Here is a 16,026-nt window from a genome sequence, read left to right on the forward strand (position 1 = left end):
CTCTGATAGTCAATGATAGAGGTGAATCACCAGAAATCAGTAGTCAAAAAAAAAATAAAAAAATATGTTTTTTTGATTTGAATTTGTCTTAGGTAAAAGAAGACTGGAAATACGTAGCCATGGTCCTCGACCGCCTCTTCCTCTGGATCTTCACCCTGGCGGTCCTGGTCGGGACGGCAGGGATAATCCTGCAGGCGCCCACCCTGTACGACGACCGCATCCCCATCGACAAGAAGTTCGAGGAGTACACCACGACTACTGTTGTCCGTTGCCCTCCACAGTAGTAGCTCACGTTATGCCTGAATATCATTTCGTCTATATCGATATCATCCCGTTGTTGTGTAAATACGACTCATCAGAGATTTTATAATGCAGTCGGACTCGCACTGACATTGCCGGATTAGCCGAACCTGGGTAAACAGCTCTGTTTACTTAACATAAACACATTCGGCGTAGCGTTGTTGAGCAAACAGAGGCTGCGTAATGTCGATGTGAACTCCTGCGACTGTTAAAAATTCATCTCGTCCTACAAATTCGTCGACTGCAAAACGACAGGAATAAAGCTTATGAATTTTGTATTCAATTGAGAGCTACCTGAATTGTAAATAAGCATCAATAATTATATATTTTACACAGCTCGGTACGTTTTCTACTGAGGAATTTTTAAAAGACTACTAGTTGGGTTGGACGGTTGTTTTGTATATTTTTAAGACACGTAGTGCCATTAACGAAGTTTATTACGGATAGTACGTCAATCTAATGAAAAATGTTTAAATAGCACCCAATAAAAGAAAAATGTATCTATGATAAATATAGACTTATAAACTAGAACGTTAAATTCAAAATGATTATTAGATTAGGTAGAGGAGGTTCAGAGATTTAGATCGATAGACTGCCTATTGACTTAATGGGAACATCATTTGTACATATTTATGTATATGTTAGATTGGGTAGCTGATATCGTTAAACTGTGTTGTACTATAGTTTAAAATTGTTATACGTTGTTGCTTCGTTTTATAAATATCCATGCTTAATAAAGGATTTCGGACGAACTCGACTTTGCTTATTCAGCGAAAGCTCGTTCTTCTACAAAACGTCTTATTTAATTTTTCTTATTTGCATTTCTAAAGTTGGATGTGTACTTTCTGAATGATATGTTTAGCTTTCTCAGTCACGTTCTAACTCGCTGGGTTAGTTCATTGAAAGCGATCGACCGAAATACACCTACTATTTCACAAACCTCAACATTACTCCTACTGTTTTATTTGAGTTTCTCATTAAACTTTTCCCCTCAGAGAGGGCAACCCACGAATAATTAATGAATATATGGCACCAATTTTATTAAACATTTACGGAACGCTGCACATAAAAATCTACAAATCCGAGAGGACCTACGTTGTGCTGCTGAAACAAATTTTAAGCAATATTTTTCTCACGTATTCCTCGCTAACTCGCAGCATCATTCACCGCTCCCTACTTTTCCAACCACTACCCGAATTGCGCCGCAACTTTTCCGTTTCAATTATTTGTTTATTCGTTTATTCAAGACGTCGGTGCTAAATTCGCCAGACACACGTAAATTTCGCCCAAAAACTCGACTTTAGTCATTCGGAAAGTGTACAGCTGGCGATATTATTGTTATTAGTGTATTGATTCCTCCACCAGACCTTTCCTCCGAATCTAATTCTGCATTCGAGAACAACCCAGTTGCGGGATGGAGGGATCGGCTGAAATTAAGCAGATTATTGTGGAAGTGGTTGCCAGATTTATTAGTTTTCATTAACGAACTCAAAAAAGAAAAATTTCCGTCTGCGGTCCGTTAAACCGCTAACTAAAAGTTATAAATTAGTCGTAAATTTTGTGCTTATTTGAGTCGGAATACTAAACAAACAAAACCTTATTACCATACGAGAATAAATTGACAAAGCTGGTTTCGAATTAGTTTGAATTATTAACAAAAAGCACCTTTTGACGCAGATCATCATCCCGCAACTTCCACTACAAAGTCCTTTTTCCCTTCTAATCCAACTTAACATGCGAATGGCATTCCACCGTATAATTAACAGGAACGTGGGGTTGTGTAATTCGTATGAAGTTGTTTAGAGGGCAGAGTGTAAACCCTCCAACTTTTGCTCTTCAGGTTCCGCATCTTTCAAGTACACCACCTGAAACCATCACTGCGATCTCGCAAACTTCTTTCCAATGCCTCACCTCGGTCTTATCTCCTTCAGATTAGGCGATTCCCTGTCACAACACTCGAATATTTGGGAACACGAGGATCGAACGAATTTAAAGCCGCGGGAATATTGATCACATTGTTTTCATGTTCTGAATACAAGCAGATTTTGGCCGGGGAGGGTTGTTTGAGTTGGAGAGTAGTTGGATTTCCCTAGTTCTGTCTTCCTGTCTGTCTTTAGTCACTTCCAAATTATTTTGTTAATTTATGTATCTATAAACAAGCCAGGAAAGCAAACAACCGGTTTATCTCCACAATTTTTATCTAATCAGATCAAGCCTAAGTTATGTCAGGTGCCAAAATTGCGAAGTACTGGTTTAACTTCTCTCATATTCTCACTCAGAAAATTTGTAGTTGTTTCGTTTGAGTTCAAAGATCCTCAACAAGATGGAGTAACGTTCGATGATAAAACATCTACAGCTTAACTAGTGAAAATTATTTTAATAGGAGGAGGTAATTTAGTGAATGTGATGACACTTTACACCTATTTTCTTTAGTTGAAGGAGAGCTACCAGTTAATGTCATCAGCAGCCGAGACGTACTTGATGTTTAACAAGAACCTGGTGATGACGATACTGAAATCTACCTCTCCGTGAATAGTCTTGACTACGAAAAATTAGTCGTTGCGAATTTTTACATAGACGTTATTGAAGATTTTGACATAGAGACAAGACAGACACTAAATTTGGCTATTGTCAATATGGATGACGAAAGTCCAAGTCTATCAACTTCTGCGTGTGTTATGAAAGTAATCGTGGTTAAACTACATGGACTTTTCTGGAATTATTGCATCAAATGTACGGTCACTTTGTGTCTTATACTTCGATTTCTCAACTTTTCAAACTTCTAATTCTTCAATTTTTAAAATTCCAAGTTTTTCGATTTCCCGAGTTTTCAGTTCTTTTTTATTTCGATCTCTCAATTCTCCAATTTATTAAATTTTCGATCTTCCAATTTTTCTTCTTAAAAATGTTTCGATTTTTCAGTTTTTTGATTTCTCGATTTATAGAATTTAGATGTTTCGATTTCATTGTCCAATTTCTCGATTCAACAAATTTTTCAATTTTTAACTTTTCTTCTCGGCTTTCGACTCCTCGATTTTTCGTTCCTCTGCTTTTTCGATTTCTTGATGTCTCAGATTTTTCAGTTATCCGATTTTTCAATTTTAGTTTTTTAAATTCTGGGGTGTCGATTTTTAAATCTTAGATTTACGAATTTTTATTTTTTGATTTTTTGATGTTTGGATTTCTCGATTTTTCAGTTCTTCAGTATTTCTATTTTTCAATTCTCCAAATTTTGACGTTGCTAAATTTTCAGTTTTCTGATTTCGCAATTAATCTATTTTTCATTTTCCCATTTCTCATCTCCTCAAAGTCTCGTTTTTTTAGGACTTCAATTCTTCGATTTTTCAGTTCTTCAACTTTGCTTTTTTGGTTTTTCGATTTCTCAGTTTTCCAAATTTTTAATTTCCCAATTTATGGATATCTCTTTCAGTTTTGGTATTTTTAAATATATCAATTTTTCAATTTTTGAAATTTTGACGTTTGTAAATTTTTAGTTTTCCAATTTTTGAAGTAATCTTTTTTATTATTTTTCCATATCCCGACTTCCCAAAGTTTCGATTTTTCGACTTTGCTTTTTTTGTTTTTCGATTTCACTATTTTCCAATTTTTTGATTTTTCAATTTTTATTATGCGATTTTTTAATATTTCAATTTTTTGATTTTTAGATTTTTGGATCTAAATTTTTTTATTTCTGGCGTTTTCAGTAAATCTTTATTTCAATTTTTCAACCTTCAGAATTTAAATTGTCGATTTTACAATTTTTCTTTTTTAAAAATTTTTAGATTTTTCAGTTTTGGATTTCTGGATTTATCGAATTCAGATATTTCGATGTTTTGATTGTTACTCGATCCATCAATTTTTCAATTTTTAACTTTTCTTCTCGGCTTTCGACACCTCGATTTCTCGATCCTCTGATTTTTCGATTTCTCAATTCTCTGATTTTTCGATTTCTAGGTGTCTCAATTTTTTAATTTTTCGATGTTTGGATTTTTGGATTTCTCGGTTTTTCGATTTTTTATTTTTTGGCTTTTCAATCTTTCGATTTTCCAATTTTTCGATGTTTCGATTTTTCAGTTATCCGATTTTTCAATTTTTAGGTTTTTAAATTTTGGGGTTGCGATTTCTCGATTTGACGATTTTTCAGTTTTTCAGTTTTTAAATTTTATATTTAAGAATTTTTATTTTTTGATTTTTTGATGTTTGGATTTCTCGATTTTTGATTTTTCAGTCCTTCAGTATTTCTATTTTTCAATTTTTCAAATTTTGGCGTTGCTAAATTTTCAGTTCTCGGATTTTTCAATTAATCTGTTTTTCATTTTCCCGTTTCTCGACTTCTCAGAGTTTTTATTTTTCAGGTCTTCAATTCTTCAATTTGTCAATGTTTCGATTTTTATTTTATGGTTTTTTCGATTTCTCAGTTTCCAATTTTTTTATTTCTTGATTTTTAGATAACTCTTTCAGTTTTGGTATTTGTAAATATTTCGATGTTTCGACTTTTCAATTTTTCGTTAAACTTTAGACTTTTAAATTTTTTTACTGTTTGACTGTTTTATATGTACTTCGAGTTCCCAGTTTTTCAACTTTTCGATGTTTTAATTTTTCAATTTTTAAAATTCTAGGTTTTTCGATTTCTGGAGTTTTCAGTTGTTCTTTATTTCAATTGTTCAATTTTAAGAATTGCTAAATTTTCGACTCCCAATTTTTCTTTTTTAAAATTTTATCGATTTTTCAATTTTTTGACTTCTCGATTCATCGAATTCAGATGTTCAAATTCTTGATTCATCAATTTTTCAATTTTTAACTTTTCATCTCGGCTTTCGACTCTTCGATTTCTCGATCCTTTGAGTTTTCGATTTCTCGATGTCTCAGTTTTTTAATTTTTTGATGTTTCGATTTTTGGATTTCTCGGTTTTTCGATTTTTTATCTTTGGAATCTTAAATTTTTCGATTTTCCAATTTTTCGATGTTTCGATTTTTCAGTTATCCGATTTATCAATTTTTCAATTCTTTAAATTCTGGGGTTTCGATTTCTCGATTTGCCGATTTTTCAGTTTTTCAATTTTAAATTTCAATTTTTAAAATCCGAGTTCTCGAGTTTTCAGTTATTCTTTATTTCAATTTTTCAATTTTCCGAATTTTTAAATTTCAGATTTTCGAATTTTTATTTTTTGAATTTTTGATGTTTGGATTTCTCGATTTTTCAATTTTACGATATTTTAATTGTTCAATGTTTTAATTTTAGATTTTTCGATTTCTCGTTTTTTTGATTTTTCAGTTCTTCAGTGTTTCAATTTTTCAATTTTTCAAATTTTGACGTTGCTAAATTTTCAGTTTTCGGATTTCTCAATTAATCTGTTTTTATTTTCCCACTTCTCGACTTCTCAGAGTTTAGATTTTTCATTCAATTCTTCAATTTTTCGATTTCTCAATTTTTGGATATTTTTTCACTCTTTGAATTTTTCATTACTTCGATTTTTCGACTTTCCGATGTTTGGACTTCTGGATTTTTTGATTTCTCGTTTTTTTACTTTTCGTATTTTTAATTTTTCGTAAAACTCTAGATTTTTCAATTTTTTGACTGTTTTATTGTTCGATTTTTCGTTTTCTCAACTTTGCTTTTTTGGTTTTTCGATTTCTCAATTTTCCAGTTTTTTAATTTCTCGATTGTTGGATATTTCTTTCAGTTTTGGAATTTTTCATTATTTCGATTTTTCGACCTTTCGTTTTTTTACTTTTCGGATTTTTAATTTTTCGTTAAACTTTAGATTTTACAATTTTTCGACTGTTTTATACTTCGATTTCTCAATTTTTCAACTTTTCAATGTTTTAATTTTTCAATTTTTAAACTTATAAATTTTTCGAATTCTCGAGTTTTCAGTTCTTTTTTATTTCAATTTTTCAATTTTCCGAATTTTTAAATTTTAGATTTTCGAATTTTAATTTTTTGATTTTTTGATATTTGGATTTCTGGATTTTTCAATTTTGCGAAACTTTAATTGTTCAGTGTTTTAAATTTTAGATTTTTCGATTTCCCGTTTTTTTTTTCAGTTCTTCAGTATTTCTATTTTTCAATTTTGGACGTTGCTAAATTTTCAGTTCTTTTTTCGACATTGCTTTTATGGTTTTTCGATTTCTCAATTTTCTAATTTTTTAATTTCTCAATTTTTGGATCTCTTTCAGTTCTAGGATTTTTGAATATTTTGATTCTTCGACTTTTCGATTTTTCGACTTCCGGATTTTTCGATTTTTCAGTTTTTAGATCTTTAAATTTTAGATTTTCGAATTTTTTTTTTTGGTTTTTTGATCTTCGAATTTTTTGATTTTTCAATTTTGCGATATTTTAATTGTTCAATGTTTTAACTTTTAGATTTTTCGATTTCTCATTTTTTTGATTTTTCAGTTCTTCAGTATTTGTATTTTTCAAATTTTGACGGTGCTAAATTTTCAGTTTTCGGATTCTCAATTAATCTATTTTTGATTTTCCCATTTCTCGACTTCTCAAAGTTTCGATTTTTCAGTCTTGAATTCTTCGATTTTTCGACTTCATTTTTTTTTGGTTTTTCGATTTCTCGATTTTCCAATTTTTTAATTTCTCAAATTTTGGATATCTATTTCAGTTTTCGGATTTTTCAATATTTCGATTCTTCGACTTTGCGATTTATAGATTGCTGGATTTTTCAATTTTTCGACTTTTCTATATTTTAATTTTTGAATTTTTAAAATTCTGGATTTTTTGATTTCTCGAATTTTCAGTTCTTCTATATTTTAATTTTCCAATTTTTCAATTTTTTGAGATCTTGATTTATGAATTTTTCCATTTTTAAGTTTTTGAATTTTCGATTTTGGCATGTCTACATTTAAAGATAAATTGGAAAATCGAATATTTAAAAATTTCGATAATTGAAAAATTGAAAAACTTATAGAACAATTGTAAACTCAAGAAATCAAGAAACCCAAAATTTTAAAAATTGAAATGTTAAAATAACGAAAATTTAAAATATTCAGAAGCATAAAAAAACCTAAAGTTTTAAAAACGATACATTGAAAATCCAAAAAGTAAAAAGACGAAAAATGGGAAAATCCAGAACTCAAAAAATCGAAAACTCGAAATACTAATAAATACCAAAACTGAAATATCGAAAAATTTAAAAATAAAAGAAAAGTTGAAGAATGGAAAAACTGAAAAATCACAAAATTTAACGAAATATCCAAAAATTGGGGAATAAAAAATGGAATAATTGAAAAATCGAAAAGTGAAAAAAGCAAAGTTGAAAAATCGCAAACTTAAAAAACCGAAAATTCGAAAAATCAAAAACCTGAAAAATCGAAAAATTGAAGAACTGAAAAATCGAAACTTTGGGAAGTCGAGAAATATATATCGTAATATTGAAAAATCCAAAGATCAAGCAGTGGAAACATCAAAAAATCAAAAAAATAAAAATCGAAAATATAAAATTTAAAAATCGAAAAACTCAAAAATCAAAAAATCGAGTAATCGAAACATCGAAAAATTCAAAAACTGAGACATCGAGAAATCGAAAAACCGAAGGATCCAAAAAGCGAGGAGTCGAAAACTCGAGAAGTCGAAAAATCGAAAAATTGAGAAAGCATGGAAAATAAATAACCACCAACATTCTGGCCAAAAATATGTAAAATTTAATACAAAATAGAACACCATGCTTCAAAACTTCTAAAATAACTGCACTTTTCCGAAAAAAATCTATTGCATGATTACGGTCCCACCAGTATTCTTAAATTCTTGAATTCTTAGTTAAACAAAAAAAAATTGTTGCATGTCAAAATCGAGTGAAACATACGAGATGTGATATTGTTTGTAAATAAAAGCATCTAAATAATAACCATTTTCCGCCGAAATTCTGAACCCTTAGAGTCGACATTGGCCTGAGGGCACTCCGGTCTGTGGATCATACAAGTTCTCAAGATACGATAGAAAAGTGGACGGTTTGGAGAATAAAGTGGATGAAAGAGGTGGAGAGAAAGAACGAGTGGCAGGGAAAAGGATCGTCATAGGTTAGGAGAAAATGCCATAATGAATATTATGTAATTATTATTTATGTATTTAATTGTAACTGTAATGTCGTCTCTGACTTTTTCCTCTGTTGGAAATTTATTAGACAGTAGTTTTGGACATTAATCATATACTCGTATTATTGTATTGTAATTAATATATATATTTCCATAAAGAAATCAAGAAACAAAAGGAAATAATTTCCAAATTACCTTGTTACAACAATTCTCATATCTATCACAATTGATAGATTCCGAGAAATGTGTGTTTTCTTGCAACTCACACCTTATCAGTTGTAGATATTAATTATTAAATAATTGTTTTTAAGAATAAATACATCACCGAATTATCGCTAATACTATCAGCCAGTTAAAAAACACTCGTTTGTAACGAATATTCATTTCAAAACATGTAGGTATTTTTTAAATTTGATGTAATGTTATCTGAAATGAAATAAACTGTTCCTCAAATATGTAAAAGAACAATTAATAAATTAGTGCTGTCAAATATAGTCGAAATAAATCGCACCTTTAGCAAAATCTTGCATTTTTTTAATAGTTTTGTAAGTATTTAGCTTCCGGCAGGATGAAAAAGAGGATTATTTATCTTGTATTGGAAATCTATTTAGTGAACAGCTGGAAACATTTTCTTTTTGAAGATAAGTTTGAAAATGCACGTAAAATTCATTTTGGACATGTTGCAACAGCTACTCGAGTTTATCGTTATTAATTTTGTCTAATCAGATCGAGCCAAAGTTACAAAAATATCGCATAAATCAATATTATTTGAAGCATATCAGGTGCAAAAGTGAGAAGTATTGGTTTAGCTTCTGAGGGGTAAGTGATCTTTCTGATTGGTTTTAGCACAATATATCTAAACATTCAACCAGAGAAAATACTAGACTATGAGCCACTTTCGTTTGCTTCCGAGAACTAAAAATATCGTATAGTTTTGGTTTGACTTTTAGGATACCGTGGGAGACGACCCAGAGAGCCTCCAGGAGGGAACAAAGGAAGGATGAACCAGATCACGAAATTCGTGTTAATTAGTTTTATAGTTTTATTAATATTTTAGAAACTTACTGTTGAACAATTACAGATTATTATTATTGTTATTATTGTGGCTTCAACTTTTAGAACAGAGATCACCATATCTAACTTCCACTAGCTTTGTCATTGTGTAACATTGGCTGCATAACCACTAGAAACCGCGCCCTGAATTGCTGGTTGCATATCTACACACTTGCGATAAATGTATGTAAAATCTTCAAGATCAGCACCCGAAATAATCATCTACGATCTTTGACACTTCTTTAAAATGATTCATCTTGACTTGTTTGATCTTATCTTCTTCAGATTAGGCGATTCTTGGTCACACCACTCAAATAATCGGGGGATAAAACGAATTGTTTTTATATTATTGAACATAAGTAGATTTTGGGTTGAAGAGAGTTTATTGTAGTTATTTTTCAAGAAATATAGAAGTATTTTTTATTTTACAAGCTATAGGTGTAGGAAATTGATCGTATTTAATAACTGAAGGAGCTGATAAATGCGTGTTTTCTTGTAATTCACACCTTATCAGTTTGACATATCGCTACTCCTAAGTTTGAGATTTTCGACAATGATTGTGTAACTTTATCATGCAGAAACATTCGAAACAATCATTAAATTAAATTTCTTTTAACAATAAATACATCACTGCATTATCGCTACTATTATCAGCTACTTGAAAACCACTCGTCTGTAATAATTGTTTTAAAACACGTCCTTTTAATTTGATAAGGCACAATGAGAATTTAGTGTTATCTAAAATGCAAAAAACTGTTACGCAAAAATAATATAACCATGTATTGTAAGTTGCGAAAAATTCAGCTTGATCGAGTGTTGTCAAAGTTATCTGCTTGAAACCAAAATTGACTCAATTTCATCAAAAGAAAGACAAAAAAAAAAGAAAATTAGTAAAAGTTTGAAGAAGTATTTTGTGTCTGAAAGTAATCAACTGTCAAGTGATCCTTTAAGAGGCCATTGGGGAAGCGATTTCATATCAAAACATTCGAAATTATGACCTCAACACATTTGATTTGATCTAGAATCACCTTCTAATATTAGAACTTTTACGCGGTGCTAAAGCACGTAGTAGTTTTAGTTGATACTATTCAATTTTTTCGCTAAATCTTCACTTAGTATCGAACAAATCTTCTAGATTTTTTAAACCTTGTTTGGGATCTTGTTGTCAACCCTTCGTTCTGATTTTGTAGTCAACAACACGCTCTAGGTTTTTAGGTTTGGCTTGATTTTTGGGTTCGTCTTCACTCAAGCTCACCCACAACTTTGGCTCTTTAGCAACCTAAAGCACCCATTTTATAACGAATTTCTTCAACCAAACACCAATTCCGCCTCATAGATCAAAAATTGATAGCGTTGGCAGAAATTTTTGATTTTGAGTGGTTTGATGACATGATAATTTCAAGTGAATGAAAGTCACAAAGAAAACTGAAAGACGAAACTATGCTAAGGCTACATTATTTTTATTATTTTTATAAGAGCAACCAAGGACTTTAAACTTTCCCTCTTATCATTTTTTTTTAATTAAATCTGATAGTGAGCTCTCGTGGTTTAAACATTTCGTCATTATTATAAATAATTTTGATGACTTGAAAAGTGACACAAGGTGAGAGGCACGCCTACAAAAATTCCTAACTGATATTTTTGTTCGGAAGATAAATAAAACTGAAACTAAGTTTCAAATTTTTGAGTGAAAATTCAAAATTTGTTTCTTTAATTTTTTACCTAATAATACGAGTATAACAACAATAATAGTGATCAGCGATTTCCAAAATCTGTTTACACAGATCTGGAAAGCTGCTAAAGCTCCAAAGCAGCTTCTCTTTAAAACCAAATCTAACATCAATCCAAACCTTATTTATATTATTATTCTGATCTAATCAGATAAAGTCACAATTATAAAAACCGCACTTGTGCTTGAAACCGTCAGGTGCGAAAGTGTGGAGTGTGAGTACAGTTTTCGAGTGAATTCCCTGACTTCTAAAACACTGGATAAGATACACAGTTAGTAAAAATTTTTGACAATACTAACCCAAAACACAAAATTATCACACGCTTTTACAAGAATTCAAATTCAACTTCGTTTCAGACAAGACGACAAAATGAAGCTCGCTTTTTTGCTCCTCTCATTTAGCTTCGTCGCTGGTAAGTGAAACCCAAAAATCGCCAAAAAATACTCAAAATTTGTAGTCACTTCGTTCGAGTTCCAAGATCCTCACCAAGCTGACGTCACATTTGGTTCAAAAACACCCACAGCTCAGGTGATTTCTGTGAAAGAAAGCAACGACGGTGGAAGAGTGAAAATCGTGTCAGTCACTGGAGGTACCTAAATTAAATCAGTGTGACTTTCCTTTACACTAGTTTCCATTTAGTGGCAGGCCCGTTAACCGTAAAAACGAACAGCCAGAGCGTAATTGATGTTGAGACAGAAAATGCGGCTGATGCTAGCGAAAACACCCTGTCGATGAACCTTCTAGACTACGAAGCGTTAGTCCGTAAAGGCAGTCCAACCGTTTTCGCTATAGACGTTTACGAAAATAACGATATAATGAATAAACAAACTCTGAGTGTAAATATTGTCAATCTAGATGACGAAAGTCCGACTTTGTGGTCTTCAGCTTGTTCCATGAAAGTAATTCTATCTGGTAACAATTTCCATTTTATCTAAAGTGTGTGTTGTAGGAGAACACTCAAGTTGATGTAGATTCGAGCGACTGTGTATTTATAGTACATGATGCAGACGGCTGGTTAGCCTCTATGGACTTTTCAAAGATCATTGGAACACAGGGAGAGGACGATCTCTTCGAGTTCAAGTACAAAGACATCCCCGACAATACCACTCACCACAGCGAGGTCTACCTAGTCCTAAAAGACGGAAAAACCCTGGATTTCGAAACCACATTTGTGTACAGTTTTAGCATACAACCTGCGGTAAACCTTGATTATTCTTATCGCATTTACGTTTCATTTCGTAATTTAGGACGCTGCAAGTCATCCAACTTTTCCCCTGAGTGACGTACCCATCTTGGTGCGAGTACTAGATGTACCAGATCAACCCCCAAGATGGAACAGCGCTTTCAGTTCTGTTGAAACAGTTACCGAAAATACTAGAACGGTATCCGGTCTTTCAGTTCCAAAATTTGGACTTGGTCTAAGTTGTTAGTTGTAGACGTTCACCGTATCAGCTAGCGATGGTGATATTGGAATCAACAGCGCAATAAACTACAACATTACCAAAAAAAGTCTTGATTGTGTTTCGATTGATAAGGAAAGTGGTGAAATTACAATTGGTGAAATCGATAGAGACGACGGCAATGATCAGGTCACTTTCACTGTCAGGGCGTACGAGGTTGACGATCCGGACTCATACGTTGATGACACCATCACACTTATTGTGATAGATCAGGACGACAATGCAGCTGTTATCGGCATCGAAAATTCCGATGACAAGAAAATTGATATAACTATTGACGAAAATTCAGTTGATATAGAAGCGAACATTTTTGCCGATGATATTGATTTGGTAATTAATCAAAATGGTTTTTTTTGTCTAAGTAGATTTTGTAGGGGGACAATGCAGTTTACAATGTCACTCTTGTTTCCACGGGAAAGGTCGACTATGCGTCTGCTTTCTCAGTAACTCCGGAAATGGCGTTCGAACAAACCTATTTTGCTTTAACAGTTGTAGATCCAAGCAAGCTCGACTATGAAGATGTAAACTGGAAAAAGATCACCATGGAGGTAATTGTTGTCTTGGTGTCTAAAATTGATAACCTTTATTTTATTACATAGTTGCGCACAATCGGGATTGTAACGCCTGCCAATGTCGACACTCTACCTATCACTGTCACCCTGAAAGACATCAATGACGAAGTGCCTGTTTTCACACCAGTCGAAAATGCGGTCACAGTACCCGAAAACCAGAAAGCAGAAACCTTGATAATCACTATCACAGCAACTGATAAAGACCAAGAAGACATAGACGCTGGTTTAAAGTAATCAAAGTACCTGTTTGTATTCAACAAATTATTTAATTGTTTGTAGATACGAGCTCCTGGGAGACTATGCCAACACCGTTTTAACTATTGACGAGCCCAGTGGAGACGTGTCAACAAAAATTGACAATGCGTTCGACTACGAGAAACAACAAACCGTCGTTGTGGATATCCGCGCCACTGATCAAGCCAACCACCAAGCTGTAGCCCAATTGACACTAACAATCACAGATGTGAATGACGAAAGTCCGAAACTAGCTGCTGTAAGTGTCGAAACTTGTCGACGATTTCACTAACTGTTCAGTTGTAGCTAACCCCTATTAGAATTGACGAAAATCAACCAGATGGTACCGTCTTGGAAGCGGAAATTTCGGCTTCTGATGACGATACTGATGCGAATTTGGAATTTTCGATCGACTGGGACAACTCTTACGCTACGAAAAACTCCATACAATTGTCAGACGAAAGTTTCGCCACCATTCGGTAAGTAAATCGTCGTTGTGGCCCAAAACCAAGACATTGTTTTAGGTGTGTCGAAATTACAACTGTGGCTGATTCTGAAGACAATAAAGTAGCGACCGCACAGCTTACTGTCACACAACCGGAAACTCTAGATTTTGAAGTTTTTGACGAACTGTTTCTAATGGTTGTGGTAACTGATTTGAACCAAGCGGATGGAAATGGTGTCGATTCGGGTACGAAGTCAACACTGGTGGAACTGTGGTAATGTTTTTGGTTGTAGCTTACCTTGTGATTAGTGTCCAGGACGTCAATGACAATGCACCCGTTTTTGGTGACGATATAGAAACGGAAAAGTGGCAAGTCATGGAAAATGCTGCCCCCGGGACTCTCATTGCTACGGTTGTTGCCGTCGATCTTGACATTGCAGACGTCTTGACTTATTCCATTGAGTAAGATTTAGTCGGAATTGAGTTCTTGAACATGTGGTTGTTTCAGGGGTGTTGATAAAGATTCACCGTCGGATTGGGTTACTATTGACGAAACTGGCTTGGTTACTGTCAATTCAAATAGTATAGACTGCGACAATCCTGTAAGAGAGTCCGTTAAGTACAATGTTACAGCGAGTGATGGCACATTTACGACCACAGCCACAGTACGGGTGACACTTTGTTACAAAGTTAAAATAATTTCGGCTATTTTAGATCACTGTTGATATTATTGATACAAATGATAATGCTCCAACGATGGAGAGTCTTGATGCAACTTTGGCTGAAAATAGTGCTGAGGGTGTCGTTGTGTTGACTCTGACACCAGAAGATGGCGACAGAGATGGTAAACTCGACAAAATCGCACCACTTTGCATTTACTTTTTCTTTCAGATGCTTACAATACAGTCAAATGTGACTTTGCACACTCAGCAACAACAGACGTTACGAACCAATTTGAAATAGTAGACAACGAAATCAAAGTACGCGCAGGAGCTACTCTAGACCGAGAGTCTCAAGACAAGTATGTTTTTGAACTCAGCTGTAACGACGATCCGGACCAACAAGGTACTATCAATCAAGATGCATTCGTGTGTTACATAATTCTAATTCAGGGTACGTTCGGAATTTTATCAATCCTGCTCCCGTGATTACCATCACTTTGGACGATGTCAATGATAACCCTCCGACCATTTATAATACTGACATTACAGGACAATTTGACGAGAGTTCAGCAAAGGTAGGTCAATTATCATACGAGTAGAGAATTGATTGTGGTTTTTAGGGTACCACAGCTAGTCTCGAAGGACGCGATGCAGATGACCCGAAGAGTCCAAATTCGAAAATTGAATTTCAGGGAATCACAAAAATTCAAAGATTTATTAACAAAGATGATACAACACCACAAAACGATCCTCCACAGGATCTCTTTACTATCAAAACGGGTGACAACAATGAAGGAATTCTGACTGTAAATTACGATAATCTTGATACCTATTTTGGATATTTGGTTCTTACCGTCAGCGTAAGTATCACTTTGATGATGTTCACTTTCAAAAAATTTGTTCTAGTTGAGTGATAAAGGAGATCCTCCAATGACCAACGAAGTAGACGTTACTGTAGAAGTTGCCAAATACAATTTCAAAGAACCTGCATTTTCGTTCCCATTTGATGAAGAAACCGTCTATTTGAAGAAGGTACTTGATAGATCTGAAACAAGAACACGGATTAAGTAAATAATTTCAGAAACAAACTCCCAATTCTCCACTTATTACGTTGAAAGAAGACGCCCCCTTGGATAATATTAAGGCCAGTGACCAACAGGGGGAGAAGTTTTCTCTGGAGTTCACCATCACTGAAGACAGCAGTGGCGATGCTAAACTTTTTAGTATCAAGAATTTGGGAAACTCAGAAGCACAGCTGCAGATCACTAGTGACGTTTTTAAGAGCAAATCCTACACTGTAATTTCAATCAAGTTTTAATTCGCATCACTGTAATTTTTTTGTAGATGGTTATCACTGCGTCTATTAGTGAGCAAGATTCCATTCAAGGAAGTGCCGCTTTTTCGAAGGACGTGACGCTCAACGTCGAGTTCATTGATTTGAAGGACACACAGACCGCCTTCACCAATCATCAACGGACAAGGACATAATTGTAGTTCAATTTAAAACGCAAAAATCGGTGACTG

General features: G+C 33.5%; 2 protein-coding genes across 3 annotated transcripts in view; both read left to right on the forward strand.

Annotated features, from left to right (window-relative positions):
• The window catches only part of Nachralpha4 (nicotinic Acetylcholine Receptor alpha4), a 313,703-nt gene extending 312,660 nt beyond the window's left edge, over positions 1 to 1,043 (forward strand). For both annotated transcript variants that reach the window (XM_064074499.1, XM_064074500.1), the window contains one exon: positions 93 to 1,043. In XM_064074499.1, coding sequence (XP_063930569.1) covers positions 93 to 284 — 192 coding nt within the window. In that variant the 3' untranslated portion in view covers positions 285 to 1,043. The remainder of the gene's footprint in view (positions 1 to 92) is intronic.
• Positions 1,044 to 11,294: 10,251 nt separating this feature from the next.
• The window catches only part of LOC135142797 (cadherin-23-like), a 45,331-nt gene continuing 40,599 nt past the window's right edge, over positions 11,295 to 16,026 (forward strand). Inside the window, exons 1-21 of the mRNA XM_064074543.1 lie at positions 11,295 to 11,400; positions 11,486 to 11,541; positions 11,587 to 11,718; positions 11,769 to 12,028; positions 12,079 to 12,327; positions 12,377 to 12,511; positions 12,566 to 12,919; positions 12,964 to 13,137; positions 13,189 to 13,391; positions 13,441 to 13,654; positions 13,702 to 13,874; positions 13,920 to 14,086; positions 14,134 to 14,302; positions 14,349 to 14,505; positions 14,555 to 14,684; positions 14,732 to 14,905; positions 14,953 to 15,077; positions 15,123 to 15,362; positions 15,409 to 15,534; positions 15,584 to 15,799; positions 15,847 to 15,981. Coding sequence (XP_063930613.1) covers positions 11,499 to 11,541; positions 11,587 to 11,718; positions 11,769 to 12,028; positions 12,079 to 12,327; positions 12,377 to 12,511; positions 12,566 to 12,919; positions 12,964 to 13,137; positions 13,189 to 13,391; positions 13,441 to 13,654; positions 13,702 to 13,874; positions 13,920 to 14,086; positions 14,134 to 14,302; positions 14,349 to 14,505; positions 14,555 to 14,684; positions 14,732 to 14,905; positions 14,953 to 15,077; positions 15,123 to 15,362; positions 15,409 to 15,534; positions 15,584 to 15,799; positions 15,847 to 15,981 — 3,576 coding nt within the window. The 5' untranslated portion in view covers positions 11,295 to 11,400; positions 11,486 to 11,498. The remainder of the gene's footprint in view (positions 11,401 to 11,485; positions 11,542 to 11,586; positions 11,719 to 11,768; positions 12,029 to 12,078; positions 12,328 to 12,376; positions 12,512 to 12,565; positions 12,920 to 12,963; positions 13,138 to 13,188; positions 13,392 to 13,440; positions 13,655 to 13,701; positions 13,875 to 13,919; positions 14,087 to 14,133; positions 14,303 to 14,348; positions 14,506 to 14,554; positions 14,685 to 14,731; positions 14,906 to 14,952; positions 15,078 to 15,122; positions 15,363 to 15,408; positions 15,535 to 15,583; positions 15,800 to 15,846; positions 15,982 to 16,026) is intronic.

This window comes from Zophobas morio, unplaced genomic scaffold, assembly GCF_036711695.1.
Source record: "Zophobas morio isolate AGI-343-1 ecotype UQ-CSIRO unplaced genomic scaffold, CSIRO_AGI_Zmor_V1 ptg000054l, whole genome shotgun sequence".
Taxonomy (NCBI): domain Eukaryota; kingdom Metazoa; phylum Arthropoda; class Insecta; order Coleoptera; family Tenebrionidae; genus Zophobas; species Zophobas morio.